The sequence below is a fragment of the Bos grunniens genome, chromosome 11, assembly GCF_055505025.1.
Source record: "Bos grunniens cultivar Pamir isolate PY7600 chromosome 11, Bosgru_T2T1.0, whole genome shotgun sequence".
NCBI classification, from domain to species: domain Eukaryota; kingdom Metazoa; phylum Chordata; class Mammalia; order Artiodactyla; family Bovidae; genus Bos; species Bos grunniens.
In genome coordinates, this window is record NC_141175.1 from 59,554,971 (window position 1) to 59,576,821 (window position 21,851).

Sequence of the window (21,851 nt, forward strand, 5' to 3'; positions counted from 1 at the left end):
TGCAGTCAATGTATATTATCAGCTAAAACTCCGTGTGTTTCTGTGTGGTCTGATACTTAGAGTATGATCTTCTACCTTTATCTCTTTGGTGAATCAAAGAGAATTTAATTACTAATTACAGAATTGCTTCTTTTTTTGTTTTTTTAATTTGAGAGTGATAAATGAGAAGTAAGCAATTAAACATGAAAGAAAAAGCAAATTAGATGGTCACATTTTAAACTAATTTATGTGATATAGTATTGGGTCAGTAGACAAAAAAACCAGAGGTCTGGGGTTACATGTTAGGTATAACTAACTTTACATTCTGGAATTTGAATTGTATATATTACATATATATATTTAAAAGTATGTTTATTTATATATGCAGATTCCCTGCTTTTCAGCGTCTACCAGTGTTGAGTGTCTGTGTTGAACTAACTGTAAAAGGATCAGGGTTTGGTGGACTAGTGGTATGTCTTACTTAGTTATCCTTATTTGGTGTACTTTAAGTAGGCTGCATAGCTTGGTCCCCCATTTGTTAACTAAACTTTTTGCTAAGTACAAGACACTCTTGAAAGAATTAATGCCGTTCAAGTTTTGAATAAAATTTGGTATCTCCATTTAGCATCTAATCTGGAAAGTAGCAAGATAAGTAGGTCAAAAAAGTTTGTGTGAATTAGCCAGTATTCAGAAACTCAAAGAAGAGAATAGACCGGTCACCGATCTACTTGGGCTGTTTTATAGATGGTGAGAATCATAATAATAATAGGCTAGCGTTGGTGTTTCCAGTTGGGTTTAGAAGCAGATTTGTCAGCCATTCCTTTCCAGGCTCATTTGGGAGGTAACTCTGTCATCTGGCACCTTACTCATTCGGACTGCTGTATCACTCAGGATCCTTTTGGTTGCAGGTGGCAGAATGGTTTTAATTAAAATGGAATTTGTTGACTCATAACTAAAAAGGCTGAGGATAGGCCAGCGGCTCCCGGGGCACAGAGGGTGTCATGAGGACTGGTTTTGTTCTCTTCCTCTCTCGGCTGCGCTTTCCTCCATGGTTGGCTTCATCCTCAGCAGAGCTTTTTCCACATGGAAGCAAAGATGGCCCGTGGACTCGTGTCATTCTTGTACTGCTTGCAATCCCAGAGATGGGGACATGCCTATTTTCTGTATTTCCAACAAAATTACTAGGGAATATTTTTATTGTCCTAGTTCAGATCAGTAAGAGGGGCTTCTGGGTGAAGTCCATGAGCCGCCTTGGGCTGTGTTTCCCAAGTGTCAGATGATTCATGACCATGTGACGTGTTGTTGCTCAAATAAAGGAGAGAGTTCTAGAAAGGAAGACTTGAAGTGATAGATGCCCGCTGTAGTTGAGCCAGCTGCCAGTTACATCGATAACAGTATTATTTGAGATGGTTTCTTGATTAGCCCAATCTTTACGTCTCAGCTTTCTCCTTGACTTGTAACTGTAGTGTTCAGATAATTCAAGCCCTGAGTTGCTGGTATGACTTCATGTGTAGACTCTGAGACTACAGCTTGATTCATGTTACCTTTGGGAACTTACTTGAAATGACTTTAATGCTTGGTATAATAAAATCATTTCCCTAAGGTTATCTTATCTCCTGAGTAGTTTCTAATTCTGGATAATAACCTCGGTAAGGGGGAAACTTGCCAACACTTCTGTGATACTATCTTACTAGAGTTAATAGAGAAATTTCTGTGTTTTCATGTTGCAGTCACTTAGTAGTTAGCATAGTGAAGTGGTGTTTTAGGCAGACTGCTCTTCACTTGGGATATTGAAACTTGTTTTTATTTGGGGCCCTGCTTCTTCATCTGTAAAATCTTTGAAAATGACCCCAAGAGGTAGTTGTGGGGAGACCTGGGGAGTCCTGGCCATAAGCTATGTACTTGGAGGCCTGTGGTACTTCATGTTACTCCTCAAAGTAACACTGGGGAGGTGATAACTCTCAACAGAGCGTTTCTTCTGGCTTTCTTAGATTATGTGCTAGTCTAACAGCTCAGAGAACAAGAAACTAGAATCTCTGGCAGCACTTGAGGCTTTTAGAAATAAGCTTCCACTCTGTTTTGGTTTAGTGATCGTATGGCTGAGCTCAAAGTGGTTCTTTGGGAACATTGTTTGGGAAATCCATATGTCTTCGGAACATTGTTTGGGAAATCCATATGTCTTCTTTTGCCAAGTCTTTCTCCACCTAAGAGGCCTGGGGCACAGGATGTGCTGTATGTGTGCAATCCATATAGATTTAATATCTTCTTATTGGTCTGTGAAGATGTTTGGGAGGAGATAAAGAGAGACTTTAAAAAAGAAGCATGGTATGCATGGCCTCAGTCCACCAGGAAGGTAGAGGCTAGTTGAGGAGACAAGATGTGTTTGTGCTTGTGGAGAAGAACATAAAGTTTTGTCCTTGAGCTCAGGAGATCTGGATTTGAGTCCTTGTTCTATCACTTCACTGCCTCTCCGTGTGTGTGTGTGTGTGTGTGTGTGTGTGTGCGCGCGCGCGCGCGTGTGTGCATGCACACATCTGTGCGCAGTTGTGTCCACCTCTTTGCCACCCCATGGACTGCAGCCCATCAGGCTCCTCTGTCCATGGGATTCTCTAGCCAAGAGTACTGGAGTGAGTTGTTATTTCTTCCTCCAGGGATCTTGCCGACCCAGGGATGGAACCCACATCTCTTGTGTCTCCTGCGTTGGCAAGTGGATTCTTTACCACCAGTACCACTTGGGAAGCCCTCACTGCTTCTACAATTTCACTTAACTTCTTTCCTCCTCAGTAGACTGATAGCTTATATCATGGGTTGTGGAAATTAGATAGTACGAACTGGCTTTGAACTCTGTAAAACAAGGTTTACTTGTTATTTTTAAGGTCCGTACCTTTAAGCAGTGTCTTAATTGAGACACTGAGTTTAGATATCTTTATTACTGGTGTGTGTTAACTGCCATTGTGTCCAGTGGTCTGCTTAACACTCTTAGGAATATTCAAAAAGTATTAACAACTGTCTTCAAGGAACTTTATTTGGATAATGAGGCCAGAGTTTTACAATTGAGAGGGGAAAAACCATGGCTGTGGAATAGTAATCTGCCTGCAATGCAGGAGACCTGGGTTTGATCCCTGAGTTGGGAAGATCCCTTGGAAGAGGGTATGGCAACCCACTCCAGTATTCTTGCGTGGAGAATCCTCACGGACAGGAGCCTGGGGTCGAAAAGAGTCGGACATGACTGAATGACTAAGCACACAGCATGCTTAATATTATTAGATGATAGTGCTTCTGGTTGGTGTAAATACTATCAGTTTAGAAAAATAGGAAGAGAAGGAGCCCTTAGAATGAACTGCTTAGAGGTGGGCTGTTTCAATTGCACTGTAGAGCACGTGGTTAGTAGCTACTAATCCCCAGCTATATGTGAAACTGGGCTAAATCTTGTGGGAGTTACAGAGGACAAGCAGTCATCCTCACGCTCCAAGCATGTTCTGAGTAGTTGGGGAGGTAAGCCCAGTATGTTTTTACAGTGCGAGGCCATGTGTATACAGTAAATGCTGATTGAAGGATACCAACAGGGTGGGATTTGAGACAGGGACAGGCTCCTCTAACCTGTGGGCAGTTTCAGTAACAGAGACTGAATGAGGAGAGGAGGAAGATAGGATGGGGTGCTGGGAGAGGAGGTTGGCAGGAACAAAGATGCAGAGGAGTGAGGGTACAAGAGGCATCCTGGGAACAATGAAGGATCAGAGTGGGGAGGTAGGAAACAGAAGAATGAAAATTAAGCTGGACTCAGGTTTTATAGAGTCAGGGCTGTCAGGGCAGGTGGTAAACTGAGAAGATACTGAGAGACTTGGGTTGGAGCCGGTGAAAAGGGAAGGACAGAGACATGATCTGAGACCAGTTAGCATTTTGGGTGATTGGAATGGGAGTGAAGTTTGACTAGAGGCAGAAGACTAGTTAAGGTTCCTTGTCAGCGTGCGCCTGATGAAATAGGGACTTATTCTGGGGTAGTGGTAGAGATGTAGAGACCCAGGTGTGGAGTCTCCTGAGGGAAGAAATTACCTGGACATGGGGCAGAATAGGAGAGAAGGGCTGGAAAAATCAAAGGTTCATCTAGGGTTCTGAGCATGAAAGAGAGACAATTATAGAACCAGGAGGGAAATGGGAAGTTCAGGAGAGGGGAAGGTAGAAATTTGGGTTTGATTTTTAAATAAGAAACCCATATTCAAATGCTATAAGAAGCCCTATCTGGTTCACTCATTCATTTCAGAGATAAATAGATGTCTTGATTAGTTCTCTGTATTTTGAATTTGAAGGAAGTGAGCAGGCTCTCAAAATATCTTGTTGTTTAGTCACTAAGTCGTGTCTGACTCTTGCAATCCCATGGACTGTAGTCCGCCAGGCTCCTCTGTCCATGGGATTGTCCAGGCAGGAATACTGGAGTGGTTGCCATTTTTTTCTCCAGGGGATCTTTCCGACCCAGGGATCGAACCCAAGTCTCCTGCATTGGAAGGCAGGTTCTTTACCACTGAGCCACCTGGGAAGCCCCTAAAAATATCTAACAGACATCTAAAAACTTGTTCCTACATCTTCCTTCTCTTCTTCTCTGGCCAGTTCTTGCCTCACAGACTCCGGTAGAGCCCTGCTTTCTTCCCGGTGCCCATCTCATTGGTCTGGCTCTCTGCTCCAGGAGGACTGTCAGTCTGTGCCACGTCACTTAGATCTTAGAGATAAACTGAGGTGATTTGTTTTCTCTTGTGTTTGGACTTGGCACCCGCCTCGGCTGTGATTTGGTACAGCGGATCCGAATACCCATCTGTGAATCTACCTTTGGGGTAGACGAACAAATGCTATACTTTCCTTTACTATGTACATTTGCCAGCTGTTAATATACCAAAAAGTTTATTTTGTTTTCAGGGTGTACTGCCTCTAGGAAAAAAAAAAAGAGTGTTTTCTATTTGTGCCTTTTCCTGCTTCCTCTGAGTATGTCTCTGTTGAGTGGTTACTGTGTCCTGAGTGCCAGGGTAGCTCATGAGAAGCCCAAAACCTCAGCAGGCCACAGTTTGGCTTGCTACTCGGGCTTCCCTGGTGGCTCAGACAATAAAGGATCTGCCTGCAATGCAGGAGACCCGGATTCCATCGCTGGGTTGGGAAGATCCCCTGGAGAAGGGAATGGCTACCTACTTCAGTATTCTTGCCTGGAGAATTCCATGGACAGAGGAGCCTGTTGGGCAACAGTCCTTGAGGTTGCAGAGTCAGACACAGCTGAGTGACTGACGCTAACTATGGTTTGCTACATACAGTATGAAATAGCCCTTTATTATAATTTTTAATACCGACCTTTTTAGAGTTTCAAGTTTTTCTGTTTTAATATCTTGCAAGCATATCCATGTTTACTTGTCAATGACTTTTTAAAAAAATTTTTAATTGGAGGATAATTGCTTTACAGTGTTGTGTTGGTTTCAGCCGTACAGCAACACAAACCAGCCATAAGTATACATATATCCCATCCCTCTTGAACCTACCTTCCAACCCTGCCCTCCATCCTACTCCTCTGGGTCATGATGGAGCCAGAGTACCAGGCTGAGCTCCCTGTGTTACACAGAAGCTTCCAGTTAGCTACCTATTTTACATGTTGTCAGTGACCTTTAGAATCAGTCTTATCCTTGAAATTGAGACGGTGTAGTACACAATCTATTATGTTTCTATTCATTCAGTAAATAGTTATTGAATGCCTAATATGTGCTGATTTCCATGCTGAACATGGGAAATTAAATACTTACGTTTTCTACCTTCAAGTAATTTCATGGGAGTGATAAATAAATATTTACAGTGTAGTGTGGAACCCTGGTAGAGAAGTACAAGAAGCTATGCAAGCAAATATTTTTCTAATTTACTGTTTCCAGGTAACTAATGGACATAAATCCTGAAATGGATAGGCAGTGAAGCTAAGGGCAGAACTTGAAGCCTTAACTGGGTTCTATAAAAACAACTTAATGTTGTGTGCTTAGTTGCTCAGTCGTGTCTGACTCTTTGTGACCCCATGGACTGTAGCTTGTCAGATTCCTCTGTCCATGGGGTTGTCCAGGCAAGAATACTGGAGTGGGTTGTTATTTCCTTCTCCAAGTAATCTTCCTGACCCAGGGATCAAACCCATGTCTCTTGTGTCTTCTGCATTGTAGGCAGATTCTTTACCACTGTACCGCCTGGGAAGCAAGGTAAAATCAATTTAGGAGTTAACTCACATATGTGTAATTTAGTTTGGCAGATGTCTGATTTTGGAGGAGACCATGTCTATTCTAATTTTAGAGAATATCATGCTTAAATTTTGTTTATAAAAGGTACTGTTCTATTGCACTAAAAGGAAAAGTATCTTTAACTTAGACCAACTGTGTATGTGGATTCTTTGCTTGGATTTAGGATTGATTATTGCCATACTAATTGTTTTGCTTGTTGAATCAAGTCAAATAATAAAAGTGACCTTAAAAATAGTACTTCTGTGTTACAGCCACTTTGGAAGATGGTTTGGTGTTTTCTTACAAAACTAAACATTATTCTTGCAATAAAAGGCAACAATCAGTGTTCCTTGGTATTTACCTAAAGGAGTTGAAACTTAACTTCACACAAAAACCTGCACCTGGATGTTTATGGCAGGTTTATTCATAATTGCCAAAGCTTGAAGACAGCCAAGATGTCCTTCAGTAGATGAATGGCTAAAGTGTGGTTATACACAGACAGTGGGCTAAATAAAAAGAAAAGAACTTTCAGGCTGTACATGTGTGGAGGCAGGGTATACTGGGAAGTCTCACTGCCTCCCTCTCAATTTTGTTGTAAGTATAAAACTGATCTTGAAAAATAGTCTTTGAAAAAAAAGTATTTGTGGTGACAGTAAAAGGTGAGTGATTTCTTTTCATACTTGTGTATGGGTCCTGAGTCCAGGGAGGTTTATCGCATTGCCAGACACACTTGCACAGGACTTTATCCTGGGTAAAAAGTGACCACTCTCCTAGTGGCCAACATGGATCCCAGCGTTCACCTTCAGCTCTGGTTGTTATGGTAAAGATGGCTGTCACAGGAACTGCCCAGTTTAACTTCTAGGAACTGAATCCAGTTAGTTTTCTTTCATAGAGAAGCAGGTTTCTGTTTCTCTTAGAAGCAGGTTTTGTTTTCAGACAAGTAAATGGAAAGAACATTAGGCCTCTCCCTTTAGGACTTAGAAGATTGGTCTCAGTCGGTTTGGTGATTACAGTGATTTCCAAACCTGTTTTTACCTTTGGCTGCTTTCCACCGAATCCATTTGAAAATGCATTAGTGGAATCCTTCTCTCTGAACAGGGCTTTCCTGGGGTTCTCTTTCAGATTATGCCATTACACTTTTCTTGTGCTTCCAAATACTTTGTAGAAATTATTCTCCTTGGGGCATACTGAAAACTCAGTGTTAGTTAATTGACCTTATATTATTCCTCACATCTATGATTTATAAACATAGCAAACTGAGTCACTAAAATTTGAAAATATCAATGGATTTTGAGGTTGGGGCATAGAAGTTCAACTGGCAAACCCCAAATGACTTCTCTCCAGCTTGAGCTTTGCTTTTGTGTTCCTTAACCTTTTGTTTGTTGTCTCCTAATTGTAGAAATAAACATATCCAGATGTTATGGTTTGCATTTTTAGGCTTTTTAAAAAATTAAGTTAAAGTTCACATATCACAAAATCACCCTTTGAAAGTGTGAAATTCACTAACTTTTAGTACATTCAGACTTGTGTAGTCATAACCGTTATCTAATTTGAGAACATTTTCTTCACTCCAGGAAGAAACCTCCTCTCATTCACAGTCATTCTCCATTCCACACTTCTCCAGCTCTGGCAACTATGAATCTCCTCGCCTGTTCTGGACATTTCACATAAGTAGAATCAAGCAATCTGTGGCCTTTTGCGTGGCGTATTTCAGCTTACTATTTTCAAGGTTCATCCATGTTGTAGCATATATTAGTGCTTCCTTCCTTTTTATAGCTGAATAATACTCTGTTGTATGGACTTGCCACATTTTGTTTATCCATTCATCATTTGCGTATTTGAATTGTTTCTATTTTGGGGCTATTAAATGCTGCTGTGAACATGTACAAGTTTGTGTATGGATGTATGTTTTCATTTCTCTTGGGCCTGGCTTGCTGCGATTCATGGGGTTGCAAAGAGTCGGACACGACTGAGCAACTGAACTGATGTACCTACATGTGGAATTCTTGGCTCATACGGTAACTTTGTTTAACTTTCTGAGGAATGTTTTCTACAGCTTTTGCACCATCCCTCAGCAATATATGTGGGTCCACATTCTTGCCAACACTTATTATTGTCGTCTACCTTTTTTCATTGTAGCTATCCCAGTGGGTGTGAAGTAGTTTCTGACTGTAGTTTTGGTTTGCATTTCCCTATTGATTAATGATGCTGAGTACCTTTTCCTGTGCTTATTGGTTATTTGTATATCTTTTGTTTTGGCCATGCCACACGACTTGTGGAATCTTAGTTCCATGATCAGGAATTGAACCTGGCCATGGCAGTGAAAGCACCAAGACCTAACCATTGGACCACCAAGGAGTTCCCACTATATCTTATTTGGGAAAAAAAATCTCTTCAAATTCTTTGCCTATTTTTAACTGGATTGTTCATCATGGAACAACAGACTGGTTCCAAATAGGAAAAGGAGTACATCAAGGCTGTATATTGTCACCCTGCTTATTTAACTTCTATGCAGAGTACATCATGAGAAACGCTGGGCTGGAGGAAGCACAAGCTGAAATCAAGATTGCTGGGAGAAGAATCAATAACCTCAGATATGCAGATGACACCACCCTTACGGCAGAAAAGAAAGAAGAACTAAAGAGCCTCATGATAAAAGTGAAAGAGGAGAGTGAAGAAGTTGGCTTAAAGCTCAACATTCAGAAAACTAAGATCATGGCATCCGGTCCCATCACTTCATGGCAGATAGATGGGGAAACAGTGGAAACAGTGACTGACTTTATTTTTCTGGGCTCCAAAATCACCGCAGATGGCGATTGCAGCAATGAAATTAAAAGACACTTGCTCCTTGGAAGGAAAGTTATGACCAACCTAGATAGCATATTAAAAAGCAGAGGCATTACTTTGCCCACAAAGGTCCGTCTAGTCAAGGCTGTGGTTTTTCCAGTGGTCATGTGTGGATGTGAGAATTGGACTATAAAGAAAGCTGAGCGCTGAAGAATTGATGCTTTTGAACTGTGGTGTTGGAGAAGACTCTTGAGAGTCCCTTGGACTACAAGGAGATCCAACCAGTCCATCCTAAAGGAGATCAGTCCTGGGTGTTCATTGGAAGGACTGATGTTGAGGCTGAAACTCCAATACTTTGGCCACCGGATGCGAAGAGCTGACTCATTGGAAAAGACCCTGATGCTGGGAAAGATTGAGGGCAGGAGGAGAAGGGGACGACAGAGGATGAGATGGTTGGATGGCATCATCAACTCGATGGACATGGGTGTGGGTGGACTCTGGGAGTTTGTGATGGACAGGGAGGCCTGGCATGCTGCCGTTGATGGGGTCGCAAAGAGTTGGAAACAACTGAGCGACTGACAGAACATTCTGATATTGATGACTTGTAAGAATTCTTGTATACTAGATACTAGACCCTTATCTGATGCATGATTTGCAAGTATTTTTCTTCCATTCTGTGGGTTCTCTTTTCATTTTCTTGGTAGTGTTTGAAGCACAAGAGTTTTTAAGATTTGATGAAGTGAAAATCTCTCAGTTGTGTCCAACTCTTTGTGACCCCATGGACTGTATAGTTCATGGAATTCTCCAGGCAAGAATACCAGAGTGGGTAGCCTTTCCCTTCTCCAGGGGATTTTCCCAACCCAGGGATCGAACCCAGGTCTCCCACATTGCAGGCAGATGCTTTACCAGCTGAGCCACAAAGGAAGCCCTTGTTTTAATGAAGTCCAATTTAATTATCTTTTTGTCTGGTTGCTTTTGGTGTCATATCTAAGAAACCATCACCCAATCCAAGATCAAGAATAAAACCATTTTCTTACAAGTGTTTGATAGTTTCAGCTTTTAATTTCTGTCTTCATTCCATTTTGAGTTAATTTCTGTCTGTAATATGATTTTTTTTGCAAATGAGTAGCTAGTTATTCCAGCACCATTTGTTGAGTATCACTTTCTTTTTAACTGTTTTCTCCCCCTTACTTTATTTACCATCAATCTGTATACTTACATTAATAGCACCTGCAAATGTGTAGGGTACGTAAGACTGTGGAGTATACAGTTTAAGAATTTGTCTTCCCTTTGGTTCTTACATCTAGTTGAGACTAATGATGGTGTATATATCTGAAATTGTTAAATGGTGTTTGATTCTGTGCCAGGGGAGTGGTGGAGAAAACAGAATTCATTAGGAATTGAGAAGACTGAGTAAGTCTGTGGGCAAAGAAGTTCAAAGAGAAGATAAAGTCATTGAGGTTAGATAAAGGTTAGATACAGAAAGAGCAGAAATGGCCAGGACAGAGCTTACTGAAGCAATTAGGTTCTTTTGGCCCAAAGTATGTATAGGACATGTTTTAGACAGATCTAAATTTTTTTCCTGGATTACCAGGTCTTCCCTTAGCCTAAACTGCGTCACTAGAAATTGGAAGCACCTGATACATACTTTGTGCAGTTGTGTTTAGAAATAAGGGCAATTTCTGTTTTGGCCACCCCGTATTGAATTGGGTACCTTATGGATACATCTTCTGTTTACTTATTTTTTTACTTCTCTCAGTGGTTGTCATAAATGCTGGAATGCATTCCTCTGTAGGGAAGGAAAAAGTAATTTTACATCTACCCTTGCAAGTTCTTGGCTGAGACAACTCCTATAATAAAAAACAGACTAATTAGAGAAAAGCAGTCTGTTTACACGTATACCTCATGTGCATGTGGGAGGTGCACTCAGTATTCCAGGGAGTCGTGAGTAACTCACAGAGGTGGCTTAGAACTCAGGCTTACAGACCAGCTTCGGCTAAAGACACAAGAAAGGTAGGTGTGGGTGGGCCAGTAATGGGGAGGTTAGCAGGAAAAGCACAGTAAACGGGTTAGGTTTTTTATGTAAATCTAAGTCTGAGCTTTCATAAAACGTTCTTGTGATTTAGGAGAAGGTAATGGCAACCCACTCCAGTATTCTTGCCTGGAGAATCTCAGGCTCCCAGAGGAGCCTGGTGGGCTGCCGTCTGTGGGGTCGCCCAGAGTCTGACGTGACTGAAGTGACTTAGCAGCAGCAGTCATTCTTCTCTTCCTCATACAGAGATACCCTTAAAAATGGAGGTTAATTTTATACATTTAAATTTCCCTTATAAAAGGGTAACTTCTACTCTGTTTTCAGAGCTTCTCCTGTGTTTGTTGTTTCTCAGAAATAATCAGCTCAAGATCATCCTTACACCAAAAGGCTATTTTGGGGTGGCATATTCTGCTACCCTTCCCCCTCTTCTTTCAAGGTTTTGCCCAGATGTCACTTCCTCAGTGAGGCTTACCACGTCCACCTGTTTAAGATTACAGTGGCTCAACCCTATAATGGCTCACTCTCCATTTGTTTTACTCTGGTCCCCCACCCCTGCCAGGAGCACGTATCCTCTTTTGCAATATTGTGTAATTGACTGACGTCGTATTTATCTTGCTCACCAGAAGTTATGGTTTGCTGGGATTTTTTGCCTGGACACAGCTGTACCTGTCACGTAATTGAATGCTCAACAAATAGCTGTTCGATGAATGAAGATCCTAAGACTGCTTTTACTTTTGGGCTACTGTCTTTCAAATTCTTGGGTCCTATCCCAGACCTCTTAAATCAGAAACTCTGGGGATGTAGATCCATCTACTTTGTCTTAACTAGACCTCCAGATCACTCTGATGTAAATTATACTTTTAAGAACCACTCAGTAAGATTTCAGGAGCTAGGTCTGTTGCTTACAGGTGTGGATGTGTAGATCTATACTTGAGGTAACTGACAAGTATTACTGAATACAAATTCAGAGAGACAAAGAGAATACAAATAAAGAGAACAATCTCTTTTCGGACTTCTCTTTCTCTTCCTCCTGCTGCCTTTTTCTGAGGAGGTAGCCCAAGGGAAGAGGATATCAGCTGTAGTAACTTTCTGTTGATTTATCAAGGAAAAAGTGTCCCCAAGACTACTTTGTTGTTGTTCAGTCCCTAAGTCCGACTCTTTGTGACCCCCATGGACTCCTGCACACCCCACTTCTCTGTCCTTCACCATCTCCTAGAGCTTGCTTAAACTCATGTCCATTGAGTCAGTGATGCCATCCGACCATGTCATCCTCTGACCATGTCATGCCCCCTTCTCCTGGCCTCAGTCTTTCTCAGTGTCAGGGTCTTTTCCAGTGAGTTGGCTCTTTGCATCAGGTGGCTGAAGTATTGGAGCTTCAGCTTCAGCTTCAGTATCAGTCCTTCCAATGAATATTCAGGGTTGATTTCCTTTAGGATGGACTGGTTTGATCTCCTTGCAGTCCAAGACTACTGTAGATTCCAGTAATACAGGAGGAGGCACTGGACTCAACAGGGAGTCACGCTCATACTCGTGGCTAACATTTGTTACAGCAAAAAGGTACAAGACAAACAGCCAGGGAGAAAAGCACACGGGGCATTGTCTAGAGGAAACCAAGAGAAAGCTGCAGAGAGTTCTCTCCCAGTGGAGTCACACAGGGCATACTTAATTCCTCTGGCATCAAACACTAACAAGTATGAAGTGTTATGGTATTCCCCGACTCAGTGGTAGAGAATCCACATGCCAATACAGAAGACACAAGTTCAGTCTCAGGGTCAGGAAGATCCCCTGGAGAAGGAAGTGGCAACTCACTCCAGTATTCTTGCCTGGGAAATCCTGTGGACAGAGGAGCCTGGCCAGATACAGCCCATGGGGTCGCAAAGAGTCGGATACAGTGACTAAACAACAACAGCGTGAAGTGTTTATCTCCGAGGGAAGCTCGTTTGGAGACATAGTCTTCTGGTGTTTACTGGGTACGGTCATGTAGGCACCCTCTGTCTAGCAGATACCAAAATCCAGACTCCCAGAAGAAAAGCAGTTCAGCACAAACCACATTTTACAGTTTAGGCACAGCAAGCCATTCTTAACCAGTTAGAGTGGTAGGAACCCTCTTGAAGTCCAGATTCCCAGATGCCCACCAGAGACCAACCTTGCAAGCCAGCCTGAGGCTGCTAATGCTTAGAAAGACCTGCTTGCAGGGTGGGCCCTTGGCTGGCATCTGGGAACTCGAAGTTCCAGAGAGTTCCTCCCACCCTGACTGGTAGGGATGGCTCACTGAGGCTTACAGGTGGGGATATGTAAACTGTTTTCTGCCATGTTCACCGTTTCTTCATATTATCCAAAAAAGTTTGTTTTTCTTCTTTATGTAGAACATAAAGCAATTAGACTTCTCTCCTTATGAAATTTAGTAATAGAATGTTGTGAGAATGATTTGGACACTTTAAGTGAATTGAATAAGTGAGTTTATTCACTTAGACGTATTTTCTTAAAAATACCTTGGCAGTATTATTCAATTTAGTTATTACATAAGTGATTTATGTCATAGTAAAATTTTAAAATGTATTCCAAATGATGCAAAAATTAAGCTAGCTTTCTTACTGTTCATTTGAAAAATATCCCCTCTGGCTGTTACTGATTTTTCTTCACATCTACCTTTTCATCTTCTAGAGGGCCAGTGTGATAACTTGCCATCTTTGGGTTTGCTTTTGTGAATAGCCAGTCTTCTTTCTTTCTTTTTTTATAGGTCAAGATGCTGAGTTATCAGGGACACTTTCACTTGTCTTGACACAGTGCTGTAAGAGAATAAAGGATACTGTTCAGAAGTTGGCCTCTGACCACAAAGACATCCACAGCAGCGTTTCTCGGGTTGGAAAAGCCATTGATAAGGTATGGAGTTGTCTGGAGTGTTTGGTGTGTTCTAGCATCATCCACCATTTCCCATGGCTGCTTTCATCACATTAGCTTTCTCACTGTTTGTACTATTTCTTCCATCCTTGCTTTTAGTTATGTGGTTTTACTGTGGTACTCTTAAAGTTCCGTGTTGCTGTTATTTCAAAAAATACGAATAAAAGCAAACCAGAAACCTCTTTTTATAGCCTTTTTTTTAAAAACCCATTTTCTTGTATGATGACCACTCCTAGTGTCAAGGTGAGTCAGTTTCCAAATTTTTAACTTACTCTGAGGGAGTTTGTTTATAGAAATAACTTTTCCTACTTCCTGAGTGACTCCTGGGGTGTGACTCGGCCTCTGTTACAGGATGATTGGGGTAACAAAGCTTGCATCTGTCTGCCCTGCATCATCCTAGTCTCCTTGTCTTCCTGTGAGCTTACTGGTCACTTTGCTCCAGTGTTGTTTGCTGTGTGAGTGGGTTGGTTGCTAGCCAGCAGAGCCGGTCACTTGAGTTGAGTGATTTTCTTGTGACATCTCTTAAATCTTTGACTTGGAGGTTTGCTTATAAGCAGTTACCATTTTTAGCACTGGGCCAGTTTTGCCCTTGGAATTCTTAGTCTTAGTAGAGCCCAAGAGAAGTGGCTTAAGGTTACTGTGTGATACCTTGGAGTGTTTCAGCTATTGGGGAGTGTGTGACTGGTTGTAGACATTTTTGTTCACATGTTGTAAACTTCTGGGAGAGTAGAAAAAAATTTTGGAGAGAACTTTTTGTAGCAAAACATGTCTTATGAGCTGCTCCATCTGTATGCATGAGGACAGTAGCTGTAACATGGAAACTTGTGGAATCCAGAGAATGGCTCTTAACTCATGTGCAAGCCTAACTGTTAGAAATAATCTGACAAAGTGGTAGTATTGGCTGGCTAAAGTCAAGGCAGCCCAAGTGAGAACTATAACACAGATGCTTTTTTTTTTTTTTTTTTTTTTACTTTACAATATTGTATTGGTTTTGCCGTACTTTAACATGAATCCGCCACAGGTGTACACGTGTTCCCCATCCTGAATCCCCCTCCCACCTCCCTCCCTGTACCATCCCTCTGGGTCATCCCAGTGCACCAGCTCCAAGCATCCTGTATCCTGCATCGAACCTGGACTGGCGATTCGTTTCTTATGTAATATTATACATGTTTCAGTGCCATTCTCCCAAATCATCCCACCCTCTCCCTCTCCCACAGAGTCCAAAAGACTGATCTATACATCTAACACGGATGCTTTTAAGGAAGTATTGCTAACTTGTAGGTTCGGTATGACAGGACTGAATGGCTGGGGCTCTGCAGATCGTTTGGGTAGCTGGGCCTTCAGAAGTGTTAATGACCTTTGGGAGAGGTCTCACCACTCCCAGTGTGCTGAGGGTTTTGACTCAGTGAAAGAGGCCAGAGAAGTGGTGTTGGCTGCAGCGGTCCCATTTTTGGATCTGTGATGGCGGTTGCCAGCAGAGGCTGGAAGGTAGTGAGTGTTCTCTGAAATAGCTCTGAGGTTGTGGGGCCTGTCTGTTAACTGAGGATGTAAACAGGGCTTTGGAAGTGGCTTTGGCTTCAGACTTTTTGGAGACTGTGGCGTCGTATGTCTTCAGTTGATGCCTGAAGTGATTATTGGTGTATACTGATTCAAGGACCTTCTGGAAGAGTGGGGTTGGGGGTGCTTTAGGGATGATCTTAAATCACTGTGAATGAGGAACTCTCTTTAGGGTTCCTTAGGGTGAAGTAACTACTGGTGATGTTTAGGAAGCTTCAGATATTGGCAGCTGCCAGTGACCAAGGCATTCTAGTGATGGTTCAGACCCCAAGAGGTTCCTGGCAGTGACCACTGGGCTACCCGCAGTTATGATGGTATGGGGACAGGCAGGACCAGAAGATGTCAGGACAGTGAGAGTAGCTGAAGCCTCCGAAGCAGCCAGTCAGAGAAAAGATCCCAGGTTCCGGAATAGGTGGGGATGGCCTCACAGTCATACCTCGTGTGTGGTCTCCTGGCTACCAAGATCTGGGATTCAGGGCTTTGCCTGGTGCCGCTGCTAAGGGGGCCATTGTGCCTTCATTTCCTAGCTTATGTCTTGTCTAATCCTAATTACCATCAGTGTTAGTCCCTCCATCTTGTCCGACTCTTTGCAACCCCATGGACTGTAGCCCGCCGGGCTCCTCTGTCCATGGAATTCGCCAGGCAAGAATACTGGTGTGAGTTTCCATTCCCTTCTCCAGGGGATCTTCCTGACCCAGAGATTGAACCCAGGTCTCCTGCATTGGAGGTGGATTCTTTACTGTCTGAGCCCCCAGGGAAGCCAGTTATCATCAGAGCCCTCTTTTACTCTTGTCCCCCAGCTACTGGCGACTTGCTAAACATGTCTTCTTTGGGATTTGGCAAGTCTTTATACATATTCATAAGGGTTGTCATGTTTTGGCTAATTTTTGAGACAAAGCATTTAAATGTATTTGGTGCTAGAAATGGAAGTATCTTTTTGAAAGTGGACAACAAGAGATCCACATAGGGAGTAACCTACATTCTGACCTTTTTAGTGGGGAGATATTTGAGGTGAATATTGCTGATTAAATATTTTAATTTATTCATTTATCTTTTGGGTATATTTTTCATGTACTTGGAAGTTATAAGGGCTTTTACAGGTTCTTTTGGAGGGGAGGGGGTAGTTTTATATGTTCCTGTGAAAGTAGTTTAGGTTCTAGGTGACCTGGCTTCTAGATTCTTCTGATCTATCATGAAATGACACCATTAAGTTGATCCTGGGGTAATTTGTTGAATTATAGTCCTGAGGCACAGCCGAAAGCTTGGATGTCTTAGTGAAGTTCTCTAATATTTTTCAGTGTATTCTCTTCCCTTTTGGGGGGGTTAAGGGGCGGCATCTACTTAGCATTAGCTGTAAAGGAGGCTGTGACCCCACTAGAACTGCCTAGACCTTGTACACGAGCTTCTCGCGCACCTGAGGAATTCTGTGTTGACTGATGTTGTCCAAGATTCCATTGGTTTGTAAAGTCTTCCTGCCCTTCTAGCTTGCACCTCGTAAATTTGTGCAAGCTTCTGGAGCCACCTGTCATAAAGGCTGGGTGGACTCGTGGGTTGGCGAACAAACAGGATGAAGCTGAAGCCACTGTGGCTTAAGCCTTTATGTATCACAGTAAACAGCCTTGAGTAATAAACTGGAATGTTGTCCGGCAGCATGTGAGCACCATGTTACGGGCACATGTTCCCACCCTGCCGAGAGGAGGACAGTAAGGAAGCTGGTGACTCATATATGAGCAGGCTGGTGGTTGAGTGAGGAACTTGAGTAAATTTTGACATGCTTAAAAAAATTTATTTTTTCCTTTAATGTTTTAATGCGTCCTTTAAACTTTTTTAGTCATCACTTCCTTGAAAACTTATGCAAAAAAGTTCATGATGTTAGGCAAGACACTTTCTGGCTTTTAATCATTGCCAACATAAAAAATTATTGAAGATTTCTGCTTTAATGTGTTGAGAGTTTTTAGATGCCTGTATGGCAACCCACTTCAGTATGTTTGCCTGGAGAATCCCAGGGACGGGAGCCTGGTGGGCTGCTGTCTATGGGGTCACACAGAGTCAGACATGACTGATGTGATTTAGCAGAAGCAGCAGCAGTATAATCACAATTTAAAATAAATATCAACCGCTGGGTTTTGTAGCCAAAAAAATGTGTGTGTTTTTGTTTTTGTTTTTAAGTAAAAACGAATGTGTTTTTTATTTCCTTCTCTATTTTTAAGAAAATCTAGAACTCTTTCCTGTTTAGGATATTTTATTTAGTGCTTTACTTATTAGTCTTTTGACTTTTTTTAAGTTTAATTCCTAAGTAAGAAAAGTCAGTAAACATAATTACTGCTTTAGACTTCTGTGTGTGGGTGGATGAAATCATGCTAAGATTCAAGTATCTAACATTTGCTGTGGGACAGTTGACAGTGAAAAACAGTACCTGTTCTTTAGAAAATTGTGGTGTAGTGTATTCGTGTAAGGGTGCTTTTTGTACATGTCAAAGAACTAGAAAGATTCTGAGGCAACATAAAGTAAGTTTGCTTAGGACAGACTCTGCTTACTAATAAAAAGAAAAGAGATGATCATTGAGTTCTTGATTAAGGTTGTGGAGTTGATATTTTATTTTATTTATTCATTCATTTATTTTTGGCTGCCTTGGGTCTTCGTTGCTGTGAGTGGCTTTCTCCAGTCGCAGCAAGCGGGGGCTGCTCTTCGTTGTGGTGTGAGGACTTCTCGCTGTGGTGGTTTCTCTGGTTTCAAAGCATGGACTCTAGGCACACGGGCTTCGGTAGTTGCAGCATGCAGGCTCGGTGGTTGTGGCACATGGGCTTAGTTGCTCTGAGGTATGTGGAATTTTCCCAGACCAGGGATTGAACCTGTGTCCCCTGCATTGGCAGGCAGATTCCTATCCACTGTGCCACCAGGGAAGTTCCTTTTAGTTGTTTTTAATTTTTTTTAAATTGTTTATTTTTTTGGCCACTCCACAAGGCATATGGGATCTTAGTTCCCTTATCAGGGATTGAACCTTCGCCCCCCTGCATTGGAAGGCAGGGTCTTAACCACTGGACCACTGGGGAAGTCCCTGGAGTTGATATTTTTACATTTGACTTGTGAGAGTGGGTAAGATTTAGCACAGGAGAGCAGTGAGGTGTGGTCTTCTGTGGGGCCAGGCAAGGAACTGAACAGCTGAGAAAATGCTTGACTCCTGTTAAAGACTCTCAGGAACTGACTTGACGAGAGTGGCTGCCCCTGTCAGGCAAGGTCAGGCTGGGGAAAAGGCAGTGATGGAAGGCCTAAAGATTTGATCCAAGGAAATTAGGGGAAAAAGGGAGGGAATGATAAAAACATTTGAGGATTTGCCTACCCTCCTTAAAATTTAAGGATGAAAATAGACTAAGGAGAAGGCAGAAAATATGGCTCTCACTTACGGAGAATTGACCATGTTCCACATGCTGAGCTGAGAGCATTACATACATTTAGACGGCTTCCCTGGTGACGCTGCTGCTGCTAAGTCGCTTCAGTTGTGTCCAACTCTGTGCAACCCCATAGACGGCAGCCCACCAGGCTCCCCTGTCCCTGGGATTCTCCAGGCAAGAACACTGGAGTGTTAAAAGAATCCACCTGCTAATGCAGAAGACGTAAGAAACTCCAGTTCGATCCCTGGATTGGTAAGATCCCCTGGAGGAAGGCATGGCAACCCACTTCAGTATTCTTGCCTGGGAAATCCAATGGACAGAGGAGCCTGATGGGCTGTAGGCCACAGGGTCGCAAGGAGTCGGACATGACTGAAGCGACTTAGCACGCACATACACGCATAGCCCATGATGTGTGTCAGTCGCTCAGTTGTGTCCGACTCTTTCCAGCCGCATGGACTAGTTTGCCAGGCTCCTCTGTCCATGGAATTCTCCAGGTAAGAATACTGGAGTGGGTTGCCATTTCCTCCTCCAATAGCCCATGATACAAGCACATTATTCCCTTTTCACATGTGAGGAAACTAAGATTCAGAAATATTAAGTAACGTACCCCAAGGTATGCAAGTGGTAGATGAAGGTTTGGGAAAAGGTTTCACTCAAGCATTTGTTCTTAAACACTGTGCTGTACTAGGAAATCAGGCCATTGCAGGGCTGGTAATGTTTTATAAAGGGGGCAAATAATGGTTTTAAAAAAAAACCCTTTTTGTACACCACTTTTCCTAAACTGATCTTCTGCCACTAGATGGAGCATATGCATTGGTGAGGCAAAATGATGACTGTTAAAAAAAAAAATGGCGTAAGGCTATACAAAATGAAATAGAGAACATTGTAAAATAGTTCTGAGTGAGCCTTTTATATAGGTCTTCCTGGGGTGTAAGAGGAGAAAAAAGTAATGGCAGGAGAAAATGTTTTGCATTTAGCCTTAAACAATAATTAGAATGGGTGAGGTCAGCTAGCTCTGAAGTACTATTATTGTATAACGGATAAATCCTTATGTAGTAGAGAGATGGTACTGTTCATCAAGGAGGGAAATGAAAAAGGCTAGAAAACTTACTCTGAGCAAGGCGAAAAAGAACTGAGTTCTGAAATATAGGCAGATAATTTGATACATGTATTGGGTAGAATTTTCAGAATTACTGAAAAGAAATGGCTAACAAAGCTGTAAAAAGATCACAGTGATTAGAAGCTAGGAACAAATTCCCTAAAAATAAAATAAAACATCAGACTAACCACACTACTAGTAAGACATTTAGTAAAAATCTCATATTTTCTCCCATTCTGTTGTCCCTTTGTTTTTGGTTTCCTTTGCTCTGCAAAAGCTTTTGAGCTTAATTAGGTCCCATTTGTTTTCATTTTCATTACTTTAGGCAGTAGATTGAAAAACATCTTTCTGTGATTTATGTCAAGAGTGTTTTGCCTGTGTTTTCCTCTTAAGTTTTATAGTATCTGGCCTTGTTGCATTCAGGTCTTTAATGCGTTTTGAGTTTATTTTTGTGTATGATGTTAGAGAGTGTTCTAATTTCATTCTTTTACTTGTTGCTGTCCAGTGTTTGCATAGTATCTTTTTTTTCTGTTGTGTGTTAAGTAGTAGATAACTTTTCCCAAGCTGCATGGAGCCAGAGTCCAGGTCTTCTTCTCAGTTAAATGTTCTCTGCAGTACCCCTTTCACTGCTGCTACTGCTGCTAAGTAAACCAGATGTTTAACTAGGTGCTTGGAAGGGAAATTGATTCCTCATAGGTGCAACAAGAGCACGTTGTTAGGGTCACATCCCAGTTTTTCTACCAAAGTCGATGGAGAAGTTTTTTAAAAATTAGCAGTATTAAAGAATTGGCAGGGACTTCCCTGATGGTCTAGTGGGTAAGACTTCTTGCTCCTAATGCAGGGGGGCCGGGTTCCATCCCTGGTCAGGGAACTGGATCCCACATGCCACAACTTAATAGTTCTCATGCTGCAACTAAGACCTGATGTAGCCAGATAAATAAATATTAAAACAGAAAAGAATTGGCACTTAGGCGTTAAATCAAATACTGAGTTTTATCATGTACTTCTTTTGTCACTGCTTACTCAATAATTATAATTTCATAAAATGTATTTCAGAAAGGGATTGGTTTTGGATGATGAGCAGTGAAAACCAGTCCTTAAGTCTAATCAGTTCATAAGCATGTTTAAGCAAACAGGTAGGGTGGTTTGTTTAGATTTCATAGTCTTGTAAGGATCGTCTAAGTTATTTACTTCTCCTCTGTCTAGCCTCCAGACTTTAAAACCTTTAATCCATTAAAAACGTGAATGATACTAAAAGTACATGAGATGGTATACAGATTTGTGTGTCCTGAATTTCTCTAAGCTGTAATATCTTCTCTAGACAGACACACCCTTGAATATGTGCTTTTTATCTTTTGAAAATGTGCCTTCACATTTAAGAACATCCTTCCATGCTTTTTCTTTTCTTTTCCTTTATAAAAGAAAAAATGGAGTAAAACAGAAGTGCTAATAGACAGGTGTTTCTCTTCACTATCTACTTCTTGGCTGGTTTGCGATGCTGCTGATTTCCTGGGCAGCCATGCAGATGACTTTGGCCACCTAGCAACAGGGCCTGGAACTGATCCTTGCTCTGATGCAATAGTAAGAACATGCACTTATAACAAAAGGAGTTCTCATACTATATTGCATTTCCTTGACCTCTTTTTACAGTTTTAGCTTTAATTTTTACTACATGTGAGCAGGAAATAAGCTATGAAAAAAATTTACTCATCCACTTTAGTGGTTTAAACTGCAAGATCTAAATGATAGAAGGGAGCTCAGAAATTTTCATCTAATGCTTTGCTTAGTCATGCTTAGTTGTGTTTTCCAAGACTAGCAGATAAGTTCTAGAACTTAAATGTCGTACAGATGTCTTGAGTGTAAGGGTTTTCGATTTT

At 41.8% G+C, this 21,851-nt stretch overlaps 1 protein-coding gene across 6 annotated transcripts in view; it reads left to right on the forward strand.

Moving 5' to 3' along the window:
* The window catches only part of RMND5A (required for meiotic nuclear division 5 homolog A), a 60,635-nt gene that overhangs the window by 5,320 nt on the left and 33,464 nt on the right, over positions 1-21,851 (forward strand). For 4 of the 6 annotated variants that reach the window (XM_086326611.1, XM_086326612.1, XM_086326615.1 and 1 more), the window contains exon 2: positions 13,766-13,908. The exons of the other annotated variants lie outside the window; for them this stretch is intronic. In XM_086326611.1, coding sequence (XP_086182737.1) covers positions 13,766-13,908 — 143 coding nt within the window. The remainder of the gene's footprint in view (positions 1-13,765; positions 13,909-21,851) is intronic. 6 annotated transcript variants of the gene reach the window in all.